A 20,373-nucleotide genomic window follows, 5' to 3' on the forward strand; every position below is an offset into this window, starting at 1 on the left:
CACGCAAGCTGTTTTCTAAAACTATTTGTCGTAACAAGTAACATAGGAACTTGGCTATCACAAAAGCTTAAAAAACCTAGGACCAAGAAGACTCAGAGTCAACAGTCTGTTCTGTTTCTCTGCCCACCATTCCTCACAAACGTTGTGTTTGTGTGTGTGTGTGTAGAACTCAATTCCTTGCTCAACACCTCCCTCATCACAAAAACTCTGTGTGTGTGTGTGTATGTGTGTGTGTGTGTGTGTGTGTGTGTGTGTGTGTGTGTGTGTGTACAGGGGCTTGAACTCAGGGCCTTGTGTTGTACCTTAGCTTTTTCACTCATGGCTGGCACTCTACTACTTGAGCCATGCCTCCACTCTGGCTTACTGGAGTGTCTCTTGGATTTATCTGCTGCACTGCCTCTGGACCTTGATTGTCAGAACTCCCTCTCCTGAGTACCTCAGATTATAGGCATGAATCAGCAGTGTTCAGCTACAATTTATACTTTTAAATCAGTGGGGCTGTCCAAGAATGGAACAGCAAGAATGAAGTTCTCAGAACATGTACAGACATAGTAACTAATAAATTTCACTTAAAAACAAAACTAGGAACAAACTGAAGTTTATGATATTTATATGTCTCCCAGACAGACAGGGAGTGATGGATAGTTGGCTAGTACTTGTACATCACCACAAAACAATGTAACAAACTTCTAATGAAGAAAAATCCTATGGTGACATTAATGATTCAAACAAAAGCTTATAACTCTGCTTATTATGAGCATGCACTTTAATTCTTGCCAACATAACCAGAGACTATTATCTTCAGCAGACAACCAAGTTTTAAACAATGGTTTTTCTTGGTATCCATGTCTTTTGAGCAACAGAGGACATCTAGACACAGAAAACAACATTCTCCAGAGAGAATAACAATATGGCACACAACAAAAAGATAAATAAAAATGCAATCTACAAAGTGACTGGAGTCTTTAGAGCCCACTACATTTGTAATTCCAGATAGACTTAAAAATAAGTGACTCTATTTATTTGGACCCCTCCCCTGCCAGCGCTGGTCCACTCACGGGGGTCAGCATCTGAACACTTTCTGTGAAGTTCCCAATGAAGGCCATGATGGTCATCTTCTGCATGAGCCGCTCAATTTTACTGAACTGCATCATGAAGCGGTCTTCATCTGACAGGTTCTCCAAGGGCTTTCTTTCCCGCTCATAGAGCCGGAGAACTTTCACTTCATTCTCAGTGGGCAAGAACCTCATCAAACATTCTACAAAGTCTACAGGCAGTGTCTTCAAGTCAAATCTGAACACAATGTGGACAGGTCAATGTTAGAAAACTTAACCTTTCCCAGCACACCTCTACCCAGTCCGACTCATCCACTAGGAAGGCAACAAGGCTCCATTTCTGTCTGTCCTACTGTAAGCCCAGAAACCTTAATTGATCATTGCAGAAAGCCTTGACCTTACCATAGGTGCCACAGTCAGATTCACAAATTTAGAGTTACAAATTTAGGGAATTTGAGATATCTACGTTTGTAGAAATCAGAAGCCAATGAAATTGAAGGCAAAATGAAGACTGGAACAACTGATAGCTAAGCAGTTGAAGGTCACTGCCCAGACACCATCAAGTACTATTAAAGAAGTTAACTTCATAAACAATTACAGAGTACCTGATAGATTCTGTAAAATATTTCTACATGAAGTATCTGCTACAAGCTCTCTATTATTCTCTGGATTATCTTAAAAATAACAACAGAATTACATTAAATTATCATAACAAACTATTCAAGATTAAAAAAAACAGAACACACCAAGTTTCAGCATCATACTAGAAATTATACCAGACTATAGGAGGCCCTGTTCTATTACATTATGAATGACATGGCTGAAATCATAAATCAGAGCAAATCATGTCTCAGAGTCATGGGCTCCTAGAAGAGTCCTTAGTCAAAAATGTTTTCTTGTGTCCCTATATTTTTCTTGTGCCCAAACTGGGGTTTGAACTAGGGACTCACACTTGCTTGGTCAGCTTTCTAAGCTGACACATCACCACAGGAGTCATAGACATCCAGCCCTGACTTTTGCTGGTTATTTTAGAGATGGAGTCCCCTGCTTTTTCTACCAGGCTAGCTCTGACTCACAGTCCTCCTGAGCTCAGCCTTGAGTAGCTAGGATTACAGGTGTGAAGCACCAACACCTAGCTCTTGTTAAAATTTATGAAATATCAAATTATGAAGATTTTTTCCTAAAGCATTAATATTATCATCATGACCATAAAAAAGTAGAAAAAATTATTCTAATAGCAAAACAAATAAAGCCAGTGCCCTTCTCTGTGATTCAAGATTTTTTAAAAAAGCACTGGGCTGGGCATGTGTCTTAGTGGTAGAGTGCTTGCCTAGCATGCAGGAAGCCCTGGGTTCGATTCCTCAGCACCACATAAAACAGAAAAGGCCGGAAGTGGCACTATGGCTCAAGAGGTAGAGTGCTAGCCTTGAGCAAAAAGAAGCCAGGGACAGTGCTCAGGCCTTGAGTCCCAAGCCCCAGGACTGGCAAAAATAAATAAAATAAAATAAGCACTGTTTAAAATGTCCTGAAAGTACTAACAACAAAATTCACATTCCTATTTTTATGAATTTAAAAATGCATCTGTGTCATATTTGTATCTGACACTGAACTGTATCATTCCACAAATGCCATCAAACTTGCATTCAGCAAATCTGAATAAAATCCAGATACTCTAGAGAAAGCTGCTATTTTCTCATTTTCATAGGATCTGCAACACTCAGCTACACTTTCCTTTTATGTAAGCATTACTGTGAGGCTATATCTGAGAGCAGATGGAGACAATAAGTGATTTCACAATCCAGATGTTCTTCTAAAATAACTTTGTTTCTCATATGCATAAAGTACCACTCTTGTTTGTTCTATCTCACCTCTGAAATGCTCGTATCTTAGTTAACTACAAGTAAGTAGCATATACGTAATAATGCAATCTGTAAAGTGTAGTCAGGTTTTTGATAAAACTGTCCCACCTTTGTTCTTCGATCTTGCCTCATGGTTGAAATAGTTCTATTACCTGCTAATTTATAACTCTATTTTCATTTTTATTCTCAAATTACTAAGATAGAACTTCCCAGGGTCCCTGGACTTACACATGAATAGCTTTGCAAATTTCATCTGCAGTCTTCCCAGCTTTCCTTAATGTGATGGCGAGATTTTTGGCCCTATTTGCTTCTAGTAACGTCACTTTGTTTGATCCTTTTTGTGTTGTTTTCTGCTTGCTTGAAGAAAGATCAATGGCAGGGCCCTGGGCTTTTGTCTTGAATATTTCCTCAAATTCATCCACATTTAGGTCCTGGGATATAGATACAGAGGAATGACATTGGCAAATGGATTATATTTAAAATCAGGTCATGGTACCACTATTTAGACAATTGTTGAAGGAAAAAATCTTATGTTTTCTATTATGCACTTTTCTTTGGCCAAGCCTTGATCTGTTCTTCCTGGTTTTTGTGAGAGAACAAGTGAATGTCACTGGTTTACTACTGATTCCAAACACTCAACTGAACTGATTTTTGATAATTGGCTTGCATTGACAGCCACCAAACAGTAAATCCATCAGACAAGATGATCAGTACAGTCATTGAATCTTGACTCAAGATAGCTCAACAAGAGGTTTTGATATTATTTTATAAATTAAAGGGCAGGGTTGTGTCTAATACCTATTTTGAGGCATACACTGGAGATATTTGGTATCATTTTAGCTTAACTCTTTTAAAGTGTCATAACTATAATATTCTCCATATACACTCATTGATCATATAAATCTGTTTCTTCTCCACATCAAGGTACTTAAACATTAGCATTTGATAAGTGATGTGCTCAAGCTAACAGAACACTCTTATTGGCTTTGCTGCCAGAGAGCACTCCCAATTTCTGGCTATTAAGATGGGTACCTCCAAAATCCGCTCATCATCAATTTCATTGAAGACTGTGCCATTGATCTGATTGGGCTTCAAAGCGACCCAGTTAAACACTGGCATTCTGAACTTCGTCTTGATTGGCTTCTTAATTTTCACAGCTGAAGATGTGAAAGAGAATGAGATTAAGATCCCTCCAAGATCTAGTAACTTGCAAGAGCAATCAGACAACAGTCCTTGTAAATGACGCTTTAACACTGGAGGAAGGATGGCAAGAGGCACCCAAATGTTCCTAAACACGGGAAACATCACAAATGGCTTTGTGCAGAGCCATTCAAGATCTTCAACTAGTTGACTGAGAAAACATTGTGTTTTTAAAAGCTACCTGAGGGACAAGGATCAAAATATAATATAGAGGGAAATATATAATATAATATAATATAATATAATATAAAATAAAATATAATAGAGGGAATCAGGTTCTATTGGGGGTAGGTTAGGGTAGGAGGAGGGTCTAACACAGAGGGCAAATGAGGATGAATATGGTAGATGTAGTTAATTTGTATCTAAGAAAACAGAACAATGAAACTAGTTGAAATTGTTCTAAGAAAGAAAAGTGGGGTAAGGGAGACTAATAGAGGGGGTAAATTTGATCAGGATATATTGTATGCATATGTAGAAAAGTCACAATGAAGTACTACCTCCTCTTTATACAATTTATGTATTCTTATTTTTTAAAAAAAGATGATGAGGTGGCTGGGAATAAGGCCTAGTGGCAGAGTGCTTGCCTCATATACATGAAGCTCTGGGTTCGATTCCTCAGCACCATATATATAGAAAAGGCAGAAGTGGCACTGTGGCTAAAGTGGTAGAGTGCTAGCTAGCCTTGAACAAAAAGAAGCCAGGGACAGGCCCTGAGTTCAAGGCCCAGGACTGGCAAAAAAAAAAAAAAAAAAAAAAAAGACTACATATGAAATCCTCCTCAGGAATGGCTTCAGGCCTTTCTCCCCCATTAAAAAAAAAAAAAATTCTCCCCAGGAATCAGCTGTGTTTGACACTAGGAGATGCCAGTGAGCCAATTAGAAAAACTGACATAGAGAGAACAGTGTATTTTATGGGCTATGGGACTGCCAACTCCTCTCTTTTTGAGGAATCAAAAACCAAAAAGTATCTGTCTCAATTTTTTATTTAATAATTATATATCACGAAGAAGCCTTCCCGGACTGCTTAACTACATACATTCATCTTCGTCCCTCTGTTCTAGGTACCTGAACTTGAGCACTTCAGCACAGAATGAAACATACCTCAACGTTTACCTGGTTAGCTGCCTGCTTGCCTGCCTACTGCCTCAGTTGGTATTTACTGAAAACGGGAAATAGACAATGCCTCTCATTCCTCCAGAGTTACCAAGGCCATAGAAAGACCAAGAATGTTGTCAGATAAATCCACAAAAAAGCATGCAGGGACACAGAGACACAGCTTTTGCCAAAGCTTTCCACCAGCAAATGTGGCTCCCTCCTTCCTCCCTCTTTCCTTGGCTCCTCCTCACTCTTCATTGTTGTCTACCGTACCCAGGAGAACCAATGTCCTCTGCAGGATGAAGGAACAGAATGTTCTCTAGTTCAGTAGTCCATCAATGTGTGGAATCACAGGAAGAACTGAGAGGAGTCCTTTCAACCTGAGCAGGAACATTTACCTAACTTGGGGGCCTAGGGATTGGCAGAGAGTAGAGGGGCTGTTCAGATGATCAACATATACCCTCCATCCTCAGAGATCAGAACAAAGAAAGCAGCTCTAGGTGAGCCGTGCTCCACTCAGCGGTCTTTCTTTACTCATCTTGTTTCTTTAGGATAAATCTAAACTATGCTTATAGTTAAAGCTTTGGATCTAACTAGGAAAATTAAGTCAAAAGAATACTCTTTTTGTCAGGGAAAGAAGTATGGCCTATGAAGCCAAGGTGCTGTCAAAAGGATGATCATCTCTTTTACAGGTTCAACCAATAGGTGTAGACAAGCCTGGGGTCACTGCCAGCCAGCACCCAGACTCCTGGTACATACAACAGCAAAATGCAATGGACCAAAGTAAGATGGTATGGAAGGATGTCAAGGCACAATATGACCAACAGGAACACATGGCAAATACTCAACACACTTGTGAGGAGGAACCTACAGAAAAGCTTGATTGGCCCATCTTTTGTGGAAGCACAGAAAGAACAGAGAAAATACAAAAAAATAATAATAATTAGATATGGTTAGAATCAAGTGGCCTAGCAGTTCACACACTCAGCATAGAATTGCATGCTTCTTGGACACATTTCACAAGGCAGCATAGAACCAAAAATTTATTTCCACTCAGGTCTGCTTGCTTACTTTTTAAAAAATTCTCTTTAGAAGAGGCAAATAAAAAATATTGTATTCCACTGGTCCCAAGTAGCCATAGTGAACTGTTAGCTATTATACCAGGTGTGTGTCACTTCTTAATAATCAGCTACAGTCCAACTATTCATTGAGATGATCCAAGATTACGTATCAAAGGCACAGCAAAGCTCAGAGACTACCCAGTGATCTGTCATGGTAAATAACTCTAGTAGGAGGATTGCTTCACACTCACATACCTATTCCACACTACTAACGCTTTGTCAAATGTGTAAGTATGCATTTTAGACAAAACTATGTGGATCTCTTCCTGACCCCCTGCTGTGACACCAAGAATACTCTTGTTCATTGTCCATGGTAGACATAAGAGACCCATCCCGTATACACCAAGAGGCCTAGTGACATCACAGGTTCCAGATCTCTCAGAGCCCTCAGCATGCCAATGCAGTGCTATCTGTTGGTTCTACTGGGACATCCTGATTCTGTCTGGTTTCTTTGTTCCAGAGAAGAAAGAAAGAAGAGAAGGAATGGGGGAGGGAGAGGAGAGGAAGGAGGAGGGAAGAACGAGAGCAGGTGAGAAAGAGAAAGAATAAAAGAGTGAGAGAGAGAGTATGTGAGAGTCTGAATACAGTGGCTAAAAATCTCACAAAATTGGCTACTCTTACTAGGTACTGAAAGTCAAATGAAGGATGAATAAATAAAGAGATAAAGGCTTGCTGCCAATGCCTGATCACAAGATATAAAAACTAAAAAGTATCTTCTAAGAAAATATTTCTCATAATTGTTTAGTGAAAAATATGGAAAAAGGAGTTTCTTCAGTCCCCTCTACACTATTCTGCATTGTGGGAAGTACAAGGGGGGCAACTTCCAACTATGGCAATTCTGAACAGAGCTCTATACCTTAGAGCCAGATGTGGTGGTCCACAGTCATAAATAATCCCAACCACTCTTGAGGTAGAAGCCAAAGGAACTGCTGTTTGGAGCCCCAACTAGGCAAAAAGCATGACCCTATCTCAATCAGTAAGCCAGGTGTGGAGGTGTTTGCCAGTCATCCCAGTTATTAGGAGACATATGTAGGAGAATTACAGTCTGAGGCTAGTCTTGCGTAAAAATCAAGACACCAGATTGGGGGGAAAAAAAAAACTGAAGCAAAAAGAGCTGAGGTATAGCTCAAGTGCAAGGCCTTGAATTCAAACCCAACTATGGGCAAGGGAGATAAATATTTGAAGATCAAGGGGAATAGACAGACAGAGACAGAACCCGCCCCTTGGGAAGGAAGCCCTAGACCTGAACACCTCTGCCTCTGAGTTCTATGTTAGAGCTCAGGTGAACAGAAGCAGATGCTGAACACACATGAAGCTTTTGCCAGGGAGAAGAGAAGCAGATCCAAATGACACATCACAGCAGACATCTCACAGGGAGTGCTCCCCCACGGACTGTGAGGAAAATCTAATCAGGGCCTAGGTGCACAGGCAATTATGGTATCCACACTCAGTGAACGTGGGTACCCTGGTGAGGGCACGGGTGGCCCAGGACTGCCTGCGAAGCCTCCTTAGTTACATTCCACAATCCAACAGTTCCATGATGACTTGCCTCCAATTTTTCTCTTCAGAGACAATAAAAATTCTAGAAGAAAGTGGTAGGCAGGGAAGACCTTGAAGAGTAGAAATAAGCCACAAATTAACTGAGAATATTACTCAGAATGGACTCCGTGACAATTTTCTAGAAGTTGAGGTGAAAGTAAAAACCACAGACCTGATAGAGGCAAAATTGTTACAGGTAGAGTTTAGCCACATACACACCCCACCCCCGGAAATCACAGGCACCTAATAACTGGCCAGTAGAGCTGCTGACAGGACCACTGAAGAGACAACTACTAGAAAATGTTTATAGTAACAATGATCATTTAGACTTGAAGCAAACAACTGCAGCCTTGGAAATGGAGGCTGTTAGAACAGTAGCTCACAGTGACCAGAGGGACGATTCATGAATGCCCTGGAGTGGATGAGGAAGTGGAACTTAGCTGTCACAGGGATGGTGACTGTACAGCAATTCCTAATGCCCACGAAGCACCCCATGATTGGGAAATGACTTCATTTCACAGTCAAGATTAAAACGCCATTTCAAGTCAAAAAACTAAAAACTTCGCTTGACACCAGTGGTTCATGCCTCTAATCCTAGTTACTCAGAGGCTTAGATCTGAGAATCATGGTTCAGAGCCAGCCCAAGTAGACAAATCCATAACACTCTTATTGCCAATTAATCAGCCAAAGGCTGGAAGGGGAGGCATGGGTCCAAAGGTACAGTGCCAGCTCCGAGTAAAAAAATAAATAAATCAAGTGAGAGTCCAAGGCCCTGAGTTCAAGCCCCAGTACTGCCCACTCACCCATCTCCAACCAAAAAAAAAAAAAAACAAGAACGTATTTGAGGGCATTAGAGCAACTTGTCCTCTCACACTAGCTGTTGGATGAGGTAGTGTGGTGTGACAATCAATCCTGGTCAGCAGGGCAGCAGAAATTATTTAGAAGATTTCAAAGCATACAGATAGTATTGTTGCCAGCACTTTCCCTGGGAGCTTAAATACACCCCAGCAAATTCTGCTCAGAAGTCACAGTGGAAAGCCTGAACCAGACAATACACAAAAGGGCATTTTCCTCTTTTCTAAAAGACATTGCAAATAACTTTAAAAAATAAGTACTCAAGGCCTATGTCTAATTCCAAGCTTTGACCACTACAAGTGTCCAGAAAATGTTTGCTGAACTCATAAAAATAAGCTGATCCTTGATTAGATGAGCCTTCAGAGACTCCTGCTAGAAAGGACGTGACAAGAGAGTGCCTCTGTGTATGACAAATTCTCCTTTACTGGCTACAGGAGCAGGAATATTCATATGCTAAGAGATGTATGTCATGGCAAAAGACCCAGTGTCTGTGAAGAGCAGAATTAGCCCTGGAGATAAATGAGTATTTCTTATATACATGTCCCAGTCTGTGCTCTCACCTGCTAATCCTGAGTTGAAAACCACTGTGGGTGAAGATGTCCCAGGGAGTGGGGGTGCAGAGGGAGGAGGAGGTGGTGGGAGAGGTGGGCCTGGCACAGTCTCAGCTGCAGGACCTGGCAGGGGAGGAGGGGGAGGAGGTGGGGGAGGGGGCGGGGGAGGAGGTGGGGGTGGCGGCATTGATGGTGTTACTGGACCATTTTGCACTGGAGAAAAGAAAAGAAACAAATTGATTTTGAAAACAGAGGGATGATGTCTCACAAAATGTCATATGCACACACAGCATATGATGACAAAACACATGAATATTGTAACAACAGGGATATGAAGACTTATATCCTTAATCTCAAAATGGAATCATTTTTACAATCAGAAGTGAAACCACATGCCATCAAAGGCAGGTGGAAGACACAAATAGGTAATTGGTTAAAAAAAAAAGTCACACAGATACCCAGTGCTACCTTAGTTCCCCACCAAGGCTTCCTACCTGCTTCGGGTGTATCTGATGACAGAGGTAGTGGTGGGGCAGGAGGGGGCAAAGCTCCCACATAGTTACCAGCTACTGCTTCTGACCCTGTAGATAATGTGCCAGAAGCTACAACTGGAAGTATGGAGATGTCTCCATCTCCTTTCTTCTGAATTTTAATGGTTCCTTGTTTCTCCAGTTCATGTATCTTTTTTTCCAGGGTAGACTGTCTTTGAATGGCTTCTTCTTTTTCTTTGACCATTTTTCTTAATGTATGAACTTGAGTATTAGCATCTTTATAGATTTCCTGCAAAAGAGTCCATGGTCAAGAATTTGTCTTGACATGAATCACACTTATGAGACCAGCAAATTAGCAAATTGAGAGCAACTGCTTTTAAAAAAAAAGAAGAAAAAGTGACATTCATAGCCAGAACCCAGAAATATGAATTACACTAGTAACATATGCAATATATGCTAGCAGTTGTTATTGTTGATGAAGTTCTTTCCATTTACCAAATGCAGCTAACTCAATTTTCCCTGCAGGCAGAAACAAACAGAGCAGAGTTAACTTTTATTCCCCAAACCTGGACTTAAAGTCTTCTCACAGTATTCTGATAACACAGTTTGGTTTGGTTTTTTTCACTTATTTTAAAATTAATTTATAACTCCTAGATACACATATCAACTAACAATAGACAAAAGAGCCCTATATCAGACTTGGATACAAGTCAGACTAGGATTAAAAATCTGCAAAGCCTGGCATAATCTATTTATGAGTAACCAGACGCTAGCTGTCCTTGAATGTATTTCTCTGGTCCTCACAGTGTCTGAACCCTTGACCAGGTTCACAACAGTAATTAAAACATTTTCCCTTTGGTAATGCAGTTATTAAGGAAACAGGCCAAAGCTTCTATCGACTAATTACTTATTTCTGTCCAGGTTTTTAGCAGATTTTCTATCCAAAGGCTGTCCAGCTCCTTGTATTAGGAGACTATAGAGAGCCTAGTGAAAGAGTTTTATAGACTTGAACTTTCTTTTCTGGGCTTGCATATGTGAACTTGCACCACAAGGCTCCAGCAGGCAGGGAAACATTCTTCACACCCTGTCCATTTTTAATAATCCAAGCATCTGAACTTGAATTGAGTCCATATGCTACAGCTTTGTCTCAATCGTGTGCCAGAAAATAAATTTCCTAGAGTTAACTGTAGAACATGTGAGAATATCACAGACATGATAACCATCCCATAAAATTGCCATTGCATTAGTGGTGGTGTAAAGGCAAACCATTTGCCAGAACGCCCTCTAGGGATGTTGGTGTTTTTGTGTTCTGTATAACTCCAAGCCCCATGATGGCACTTCAAAAATACCTGACATGAATGGCAAAACAACACTAATGCCAAACAAAATAACGAGTTATCTGACAATAAAATGGATTGGTTTTGTTTTGCCTCCCTCCCTCCCACTCATTTTTTTTTTTATTTCTGGTGAATAGCATAAGGTCTAGCCTATACTGTGATTTTGCTGTTTCCACAGCAACCACAAAAATCTGGTTTTGAGTAGAAGAAAAGCAAAGAAATACAATTAAGTCCAAAGCCTAATAAAAACAAATAAGTGGTATAAATTAAATCCATGCTGTGCTTTTATTTCCAACCAAATGGGTGATCCCCAGAATCAATTCAGTCTCCTCTAGATGGGAAAACATTGTTGCTCCCAAAATCTGTGATAAGGAAATACTGGCTCTCCAGGACTTGATTGCATACACATGCATACCTGCCCTGCCCATGTGTGCTTTCCACATGAGTATCACCTCTCAAACAGTTCCAGGGATCCTAGAAAATGTGCTGCCTCAATGCATTCCTTATCAATGGATGTAAGAGCCTAATGCTGGAGCGTGTGTCTCTCCAGGCCCCACTGGGTGGCTGTCAGCCTCACACTTACCCGGACCACGTCCAGTTCCTTGTTCCTCTGCATGAGCTGCTTTTCCAGTTCCACAATCTTGGACATGGCTTCATTCTCCGTGTCTTGCAATTTTTCGGATAGCTGTAACATTGTGAAAAAGAAGCTGAGTCACGATACAGGATTATTCCGATCAGGCCCTTGCCAGTCAGAAGGCGTAGTGCCAACACCCGAGTGTGTTGTACAAGCTGTTTTCCACAAAGGTTAATTTTTACTACGTTCTGAATGCATATTTGTTTCTATCAGGAATTAATAATGTTTATGTGACCCTTAATAAAGCCCATACATGAATTCTTTTGTGTTGCACATGCAGTGTGTCTCTCTCTATTCCTTCAGGGCTAGTAAAGACAGAGATGAGGGTGGCGAAGGAAGGTCTGGCCTCCTGACACTGTCAGGAATTATTTTCCTTGATATTTGGTTTTGCTTTGGTTTGTGTTTTGTGGTATTAGAGATGAATCAAGAGTCAGGGACTAATACTTTCAAGGTAATCCATAACCACAATCCTGCTTTTAGTTGGTTTTTCACTCAGACAACCTCTGATTGTGATCTTTCCATCTCCACTATCTAAACAGCTGAGATTACAGGTGTGAGGCACCACACCCAGTGGTTTTCTGAAATGAGGCTCCACAAGTTTTTGTTGGTGTTGGCTTTTAATCATGATGTTCCTATCTTTACTTTCTGAGTAGTTAGGTATATAGACTTATAAAGCCACAGTGAACCCCAAAATTGTTGAAATGGAAAACTTTGGACTGGCATTCTAGGTAGACAGTTTGGTTATATGTCCATTACTTATTTCAACCCAAACTATTCAAATAATGTTATTTGGAGGAGCAGTTCAAATAAAGGTAGCCAGCTGCAAAAGTAGATATAATAGTCATGCAACACTGGCTGAGAGGGCTTATCTTCAAAAGATACTTCATCTCAGGGCAAATTCTCTCACTTCATTTCCTTCTATCCCTATGGATAATGCCAATCATTCAATTCTCCTGTACATGTAACCAAGAAAGCCAGGACAGGCAATCCAGTTAAATGGAGCAGGTGAGGTGAGATAAAGCAAAGGACTCTTAAGTAACATACCTGCTGTCTTTGAAATAACCCAGAATGGCTTCTGATAGCTCTCTCTCCCAAACTATGGTTCATTCCTAGACTCTGAACTCTTTAATTTACTACCATGAAAGCTGTTAATTCTGTTTCAAACCCAACTGAAACACAAACACCATCATCCCCCCTTTCTGAAGTGAGCTTACATGAGAGATGTTTTCTTCCAGTTCTTCCACCCTCTCCAAGGCTGCATTCTTAGTTTCTGCATCTTCAAGCAGAGCTCCTACATCAAACACGTTGTCCAGGTAAGCCTGAATCTGGACTTGCAGCTTGTCACTCTCTGTGTGCTTCAGCTTCTAAAATTCAGAACCACACAGACAGTGGTATTAGTATTTCTACATTACCCAACAGTCTGGATGTTTTGTTTGTTTTGCTTTTTGCCAGTCCTGGGGCTTGGGACTCAGGGCCTGAGCACTGTCCCTGGCTTCTTTTTGCTCAAGGCTAGCACTCTACCACTTGAGCCACAGCACCATTTCTGGCTTTTTCTATATATGTGGCACTGAGGAATCGAACCCAGGGCTTTATGTATATACAAGGCGAGCACTTTACCACTAGACCATATTCCCAGCCCAGTCTGGATGTTTTGTTTGTTCCAAATAGCCCAGACTTCTCCAAAATATCAACTATAACATCCTCCTTAAAAGAATTATGGACTGACTACATAAAAAGTCAAATCTGATTAATACTTTCTGATGAATACCTTTCCCAAACATAATTAGGCCAATCTATTGAAGGATAGGCCTGACTGGTATGATAAGCAAGTGTGTCAGGGTGAATATAATCAGCCCTTGTGACTGTGTCTCCCAATAAAGTGAGAGTATGTGCAATCCTCTGGCTTTATTGCTAATGGAGATGGGTAACCAAAGTCTATAGAAGTACAAAGGCAATGTCTCTATCGTCCCCATGCTACAAATCTTTTTTTAAAAAAATAATTACTTATTTATTGTCAAAGTGATGTACAGAGGGGTTACAGTTTCAAAAGTAAGGCCATGAGTATATTTCTTGTACTATTTGTTAACTCCTCCCTCATTCCCCCCTCCCCCTTTCCCCTTTCCCCTCTCCCCCCACCTGAGTTTTTCAGTTGGTGTTCACCAAATGTTTTTGCAAGTATTGCATTTGGAGTCGTTTGTCTTTTTATCCATTGTCTCTCGATTTTAATATTCCCTTTCACTTCCCTAGTTCTAAGACCAGTATATACAGTATCCAGGGTACTCAGATGAGATACAGTGATCCCATGCTACAAATCTTGAATAAGGTCAGCAATTGTTGCCCTACCACTAGTGGTCTTCCAAATTCAGGTGGACAAAACCTGTGTACAAGTCAAAGAACAGGGAACATCCAGTGTTTTTGTGTGAATATAGCTATACAAGTCCACTGGTGATGTTCACATCAACTTTCTGTTTCTTAATGGCAGAACTTGAGAGGAATGCCAAAGTACATAAACAAAGGAGGAAGAAAAAAGAGAAACTAAACCATCTTCTCCCAAGAACTGAAAGCGCAACATTTAAAGCCACAAATACTTTAAACAGAATCTAACAGCTTTGGAAGGAAGTCTCTCGTATCCACTTCCTCATGGTGTTTAATAGTCTACACATTTACTTCTCCTTCTACAGCAGTCTTGGTTTGACTCTGTCTGCCCACATGGGGTCCCCAGAGTAAACAAGAACACAAATGTTCCAGTAGCCCAAATGAAGAATGCAATGAGACTTGACCCAGACAGAGCTCAAAAGCAGAGGAAAGCTGTAACTAGGCTGCAAGCAGTTATCTGATGCCTGTACTAAAAGGCAGAAGACCTTGGGATGTCCCAGGGTACCTGCAAGAATCCAGCTCTCCCTGGCAAGGCGTTTCACTCAAATTAAGTAGCACAACACTCCTTGACTACACAGAGATTTCAGCATTCTTTAGTCACTATGAAAGTGTACTTTTGAGGCTGGGGAAAAAAATGAATCTTACACTGACAGAAAAGGTGACAGCTATACTTACATCCAGGTATTCATCCAGGCCTAATTTGGTAAATTCATATTGGAGGTGAACTCTGAAGTTCATGTCTTCTACTGAATGAACCACAATATTAATAAACTGCATAGAGGCCACCTGAAATAAAATTGTCAGAAGGTTAGATGGGCTCCAAATTTTATTCTCACAGGCATGTGCTTTTAATTTCAGAAACTTTTGCTCACTTACCAATTTTCCTTTTCTTTCATTTTATTTCGCCTTTTAAAATACGTTAAATTCTTTTTAATTCAAAAAATCATAGATGTACAATTAATAAAGATTCTATTTCACACCACTAAGATGTCACTAACAAAACAAGAAATGCAGTAACAAGTGTTGGAAAAGACATGGATAAAATGAAACCCTCCTCCACAAGTGCTGGAGATGGGACATGATACAGCCATCCTGAGAAATGTGACAGTTCTGCAAAAGGTTGAGCTACCACATGATGCAGCAAGAGCGCTTGCAACCATATAGCTGAGAGAAATAAAAATACTTGTTCACACAAAAATCTGCACATAGATGTTCATAGACAAATACATAACAACCCAATTGTGGGAGAAAAACAATGTCCATAAACTGATAAAACATTCACTGTAGCATCCAATGGAATACTGTGACAATCAACAGAGATGAAGTCTTCACATATCTCACAGAACAGCAGAACTGAAAAATACCATGATAAGTAAAAAAAAAAGCAGTCAGAAGAGACCACATGTCTGATTCCATGAAAACGTATCAACACTAGGACAAACTATAGAAATAGAAAGTGGGTGCCTAAGGCTGGAGATGAGGTAAATGGGAAGTGACTGCTAAGGAGCACAGGGATTCTTTTGCAAGTAGCAGAATGTTCTCATAATTGTTGTACAGTCTTGTAAACGTACTAAACACTGTACATTTCTAGTGGAGCAAAGCGAATAATATGTTTGTGCAATTTCAGTAAACCTGTCCTTAAAAAACCATACAAGTATGTAGAACAAACTGTCTATGCTACTGCAGATATGTGTATAGGTGTAAACCCAAATAGAAAAAATATTACAAAGAACATGTAAATCACCAACAAGGTAATTACTTCTCAAAATTCACTATGAGCTCCCTGCTATCAGTAGTGTCTGTGACCCATCTTATGTTGCAATCCCCCAGCTTCTATTCCAAAAAAGTTTGGAGTTTAGTGCTTTCTCCCCAAAACTACATTGGTGGCCCTAAGATCTGTTCCAGAGAAAACCAGTCCCTCCTTTGTTAGATAACAGGATTGAATTCAACAGAACTAGACCCTCAAGCTCCCCACAATTCCTACTGTCTTTCTACATTTATTGAGTCAATTCCTCTTTGAATACATGCTACACACTGTATATTTTTGGAGGGTGTGAAAACCCCATCAGTTACAAGGGAACTTTCACTAAAAAATTTACTTTAAAAAAAAAGCATCAAGTTCTAGGTTAAATGAACTTAATAAAAAGATTTTTGTCAGTTTTCATTGTGATACACCTTACAGTTTTCAAACTTTATATGTTTTTAATTACAGAAAAAGGTCTCACTATACTGAAAGAATTTATATTTTATGAGCAATATGTTGTTTGGGAGCTTGTACAATCTACTTGCATTCCCAAGGCAGTTTATCTAAAACCTCGCTTTCTGGGAAAAAAGGTACAGGTAGATTCTGACATCTTCCCATTTCTCCCTGAAAACTGCTCTAAATGCTTCACTGGGTTTTATGATATGCAAAAAAGGCAACTGTTCATAGGAGACATTGAATCTAGGATAGCACTTGTATGCTGCTGGTCTGCAAAAAAGGCACCTTGGTGCCTGTACATATGAAGAAACCAACTGATGGAGCAAGTGTCTAGCCTGGACATGAACGAAACAGGTGTTTTAATGGACTAATTATAATTCAACAGAAACTTAAATAGGCAGAGCAGTCAGCAGGTGTCCTAAATGAGTGAAGTAGGTAATGTGAAACACAGGGGAATGGTGTGATTTGTGAATAACTAAAGAGGATATCATTATTTTATTTTGAGGGGAGGTAGTCGTAGAAGAAAGTGAACCTCAAGCCTCACACTTGTTAGGCAAGTTCTCTAGACCACTTACGCTACACAATCTCAATAAAAAAAAAAATCACAATAAAAACAACCTTTTTATTTTGAGATAGGATCTCACTAATTTTGTCCTTGAACCCAAGGCCCAAGTGTTTTACCTCCTTTAGACAAAATGAACAGGGACTACTTGGCTCTAGCAGCTAACGCTTTCTAGTAATGGGACCTAATATTATCAGGTGTTCTTAATGATAAAAAATTCAGGCATCTATACTTTTATGTATCATATCTGCTGTTTCTTTTTTTGGGGGGGGAGGGTCAGTGATGGGGCTGAGCCTGGGCACTGTCCCTGAGCTCTTTAGCTCAAGGCTCGAACTCTACGGTTTTCTGGTGGTTAATTGAAGAGTCTGACAGACTTTCCTTTCCTGGCTGGCTTTGAACTGTGCTCCTCAGATCTCAGCCTTCTGAGTAGCTAGGATTACAGGTGTGAGCCACCAGTGCCCAGCAGTCATATCTGCTTCTTTATGTAAGATCACTGCTTGTCCAACTAAATCACAAGCCTTAAAGTTTGCTTCAGCTTTAGAGACTCTAGTTTGTGAACGCAGCTCTAAAAGAACCAGTTCCTCTTAACAAGGCACAGGAAATCAGCTGGTAATATAAGCCAAAGCATGAACATCTTTACATATTGATTACTAATACTACTATTAGGCTGAAGATCTCCAAAAAATCCTAATAAGAATTAAAGCATCAATGAGAAAGTAACTATGTCTTACACTTATTTTCCTTCTTTTCAAAAGCAAATATTGTGCCTAACAGAACAGAAAAGATCCTCTCTGAAAGATTTCATCTTTCCCACCAATTTTGAAAGGGACTGAAGGCTAGTATTCATATAAATTTGTCAGCTCCCCACCCCAATTTTTCCCACTACATGAATAGTTTAGACATCAACAAAGCTGAATTTCACATTTTTAGAAAATCACTGCCAGGTGCTTGTGGCTTATGCCTGTAATCCTAGCTACTCAGGTTGCTGAGATTTGAGAATCAGAGTTCAGAGCCAGCCCAGGCAGAAAAAGTCTTGGTAAAACTCGTATCTCCAATTAACCACTCAAAAACCCGAAGTGGTTCTGTGGCTCAAGTGGAAGAGTGCTAGCCTTGAGCACAAAGAGGCTCAAGGACAGCATCCAGGTCCTGAGTTCAAGCCCCACAACCAGCAAAAAATAAAATAAAATAAATAAAAAATAACAAAAATCACTGAAGTCACTGAAATTAAAACCTTATTAGCATCGTAGGCACAAGCTTTGCAATGTAACAAGTGTTTGGACACCTGCTGCAGGTCCAAAGTGGTCTATCTGGGATATTCAACCTGACTTCTACAATGTCTATAATAGGTCAAAACCTACAGATCTGGTCACACTCGAAAGTAATTCCACCTGAGGAGTATCTCTATGATAGATTCTTTCTTCAGTCCAGGATTCAAGTTTGCATATCTGAATTCAGACCTGCTGAGACTCCCTTTGTGGTTATTTTCTAAGAATGACAGGGCTGCTGTGGAGTCACACATTCTTGCCTGTGCGCTCTTACCTGTAAAGAATAGCTATAGTTCTCCTGTAATTATCAAATCAGGAAAATAGGTAAAGAGGGAAGGAAAATACTAATGCACTTTAATTGGGGTTAACAAATTAATTCAGTTTCTACAAAGCAAAGTTCTTTAGTCTCTCAACATATGATCTGGAAAAGACCAGTCAGCAAGAGTCAAAAAGGTCAAGATTCCCTCCACTCAGGACTTCTATGGAGCACCAACAGCAGCTAAAGTTGGCAACTGCAGGTACTGGCACCAGTTCTCATCTTCCTTTCCCCAAATGCACAGGTTCCCTTTTATTTGCTATAAATAATCAGCAGTTTTGTCCTTTAGTGATGTGTGTATTAAGTGAATAAAACTGGAAGTAAATGCCATAATGGGAAAATAGAAATGAGGAGGAAATGTTCTAGGATAGATCTACAGAATATTAAACTAAATTTCCTGTTCACTTGGTGTGCGTGTGTGAATGCGTGTGAGCGTGTGTGTGTGTGTGTGTGTGTGTGTGTGTGTGTGTTTAGGAAAAAATGCTAAACTGAGTTTGCTTTTTTGGATGTAATACAAAAACAACTCACCATAAAATCTATGTTATTGTCTTCATTCCTAAAATGTTCCATCAACTTCTCAAAGCGCTGTTTTTCTCCACAAACCTGAAACATACATTTTCATGTGCAAATGACAATGTAAACATGAGCATTCCAAAATTAGATGCAGAAATTTCAGTGTTAATAATTATTGCCAGAGTATCTTTCATTTTCAAATGCTATTTACTTTCCTTCCAAAATAGTGACCTCATAAATAGCCAAGTAAACGAGGACCAAAAGCTCATCTGTGTTTTCCTTTGCATATTTTCATGATATTTTGAGACATACCAAATGTATTTCATTGGTTGTCTTTGCAGATCTGCTGTTATTTTCATCATGCATTCTCAGTCCAAGAATATGTTCATAGTACAAAAAATCTTTAATATTGATTTTAACAATTAATTTTAAGACAAACATACCAAAACATTTGACTATTCAGAATCTAAACTCCTTAAAAAGCAAATTCAAAATGTTCATATGCCTAACTGAAGTGAGTTTAGTGCATTTTAACATAAAGGTAAAAAAGACACTTTAAGAAGCTCTATTAGCCCATTTAAAGTGAACACAGAAATTAACAACAATTTGTGAAGCAGTACCCCAAAGGCCTAGAACATGCATTCAGCCAAAATCAATATGTACACAAAACAGGTGAAATAACACAGATAAATTACTGAGATCTTAAGATTGTGGTTCAAAGCTGGTAGGGGCAGGAAAGTCCAGGAGACTCTTATGTCCAAAAACTCCCCTACCTACACCAACCCCCAAAAAATTGGGAATGGAATTGTGGCTCTGCTATCCTTGAGTACAAAACCTCAGGGACAGCACCCAGGCCCTAAGTTCAAGACCCAGGACACACACGTGCACGCATGCACGCACGCAAACACACACACACACACACACACACACACACACACACACACAGATTTTCAGCAAATAATAACTCTATGGAAACTTATTCCCCAAACTGAAGGGCCATATATACCTGTCTTATGAAGAAAGTTTCAGAAGGCAGAGAGAGGAACACACATAGTTCACAAAGCAGAGGGGAGACTCTGGTGAGGAGAATCTAAAGTAAAATTTGCCTTTGATAAAACATGCTTGTCTGAAGCCATCTAGGCGCTGTAATTCAATAGTCATGAATACAGACATAAAACACTATGGGTTAATTTTGATATTCACAAAAGGCTGAGTGAAGATCATACATCTAAGGAGATACCACAGTCTTCCAGTACCCAGACAATACCTCTAGAGAATATATGGCAAGTTTCTTGAAACAAAGATCTATTGACTGTCACAAGGCAGTGCAGGCCCTGCTTGCTGGACTGTGCCCAAAGAAACAAGCATTCATCACTGGAAAAGTCAGCCTACTTGGTTGCCCAAT

General features: G+C 39.9%; 1 protein-coding gene across 4 annotated transcripts in view; it reads right to left on the bottom strand.

Moving 5' to 3' along the window:
* Fmnl2 (formin like 2) overlaps positions 1 to 20,373 on the bottom strand; it is a 279,290-nt gene that overhangs the window by 16,675 nt on the left and 242,242 nt on the right. For all 4 annotated transcript variants that reach the window (XM_048345456.1, XM_048345458.1, XM_048345457.1 and 1 more), the window contains exons 10-18: positions 18,984 to 19,058; positions 14,788 to 14,898; positions 12,951 to 13,100; positions 11,686 to 11,787; positions 9,769 to 10,054; positions 9,284 to 9,487; positions 3,947 to 4,071; positions 3,143 to 3,345; positions 1,059 to 1,293 (exon numbers count right to left, since the gene is read on the bottom strand). In XM_048345456.1, coding sequence (XP_048201413.1) covers positions 1,059 to 1,293; positions 3,143 to 3,345; positions 3,947 to 4,071; positions 9,284 to 9,487; positions 9,769 to 10,054; positions 11,686 to 11,787; positions 12,951 to 13,100; positions 14,788 to 14,898; positions 18,984 to 19,058 — 1,491 coding nt within the window. The remainder of the gene's footprint in view (positions 1 to 1,058; positions 1,294 to 3,142; positions 3,346 to 3,946; positions 4,072 to 9,283; positions 9,488 to 9,768; positions 10,055 to 11,685; positions 11,788 to 12,950; positions 13,101 to 14,787; positions 14,899 to 18,983; positions 19,059 to 20,373) is intronic.

Source organism: Perognathus longimembris, chromosome 4 (assembly GCF_023159225.1).
Source record: "Perognathus longimembris pacificus isolate PPM17 chromosome 4, ASM2315922v1, whole genome shotgun sequence".
In the NCBI taxonomy this organism is placed as follows: domain Eukaryota; kingdom Metazoa; phylum Chordata; class Mammalia; order Rodentia; family Heteromyidae; genus Perognathus; species Perognathus longimembris.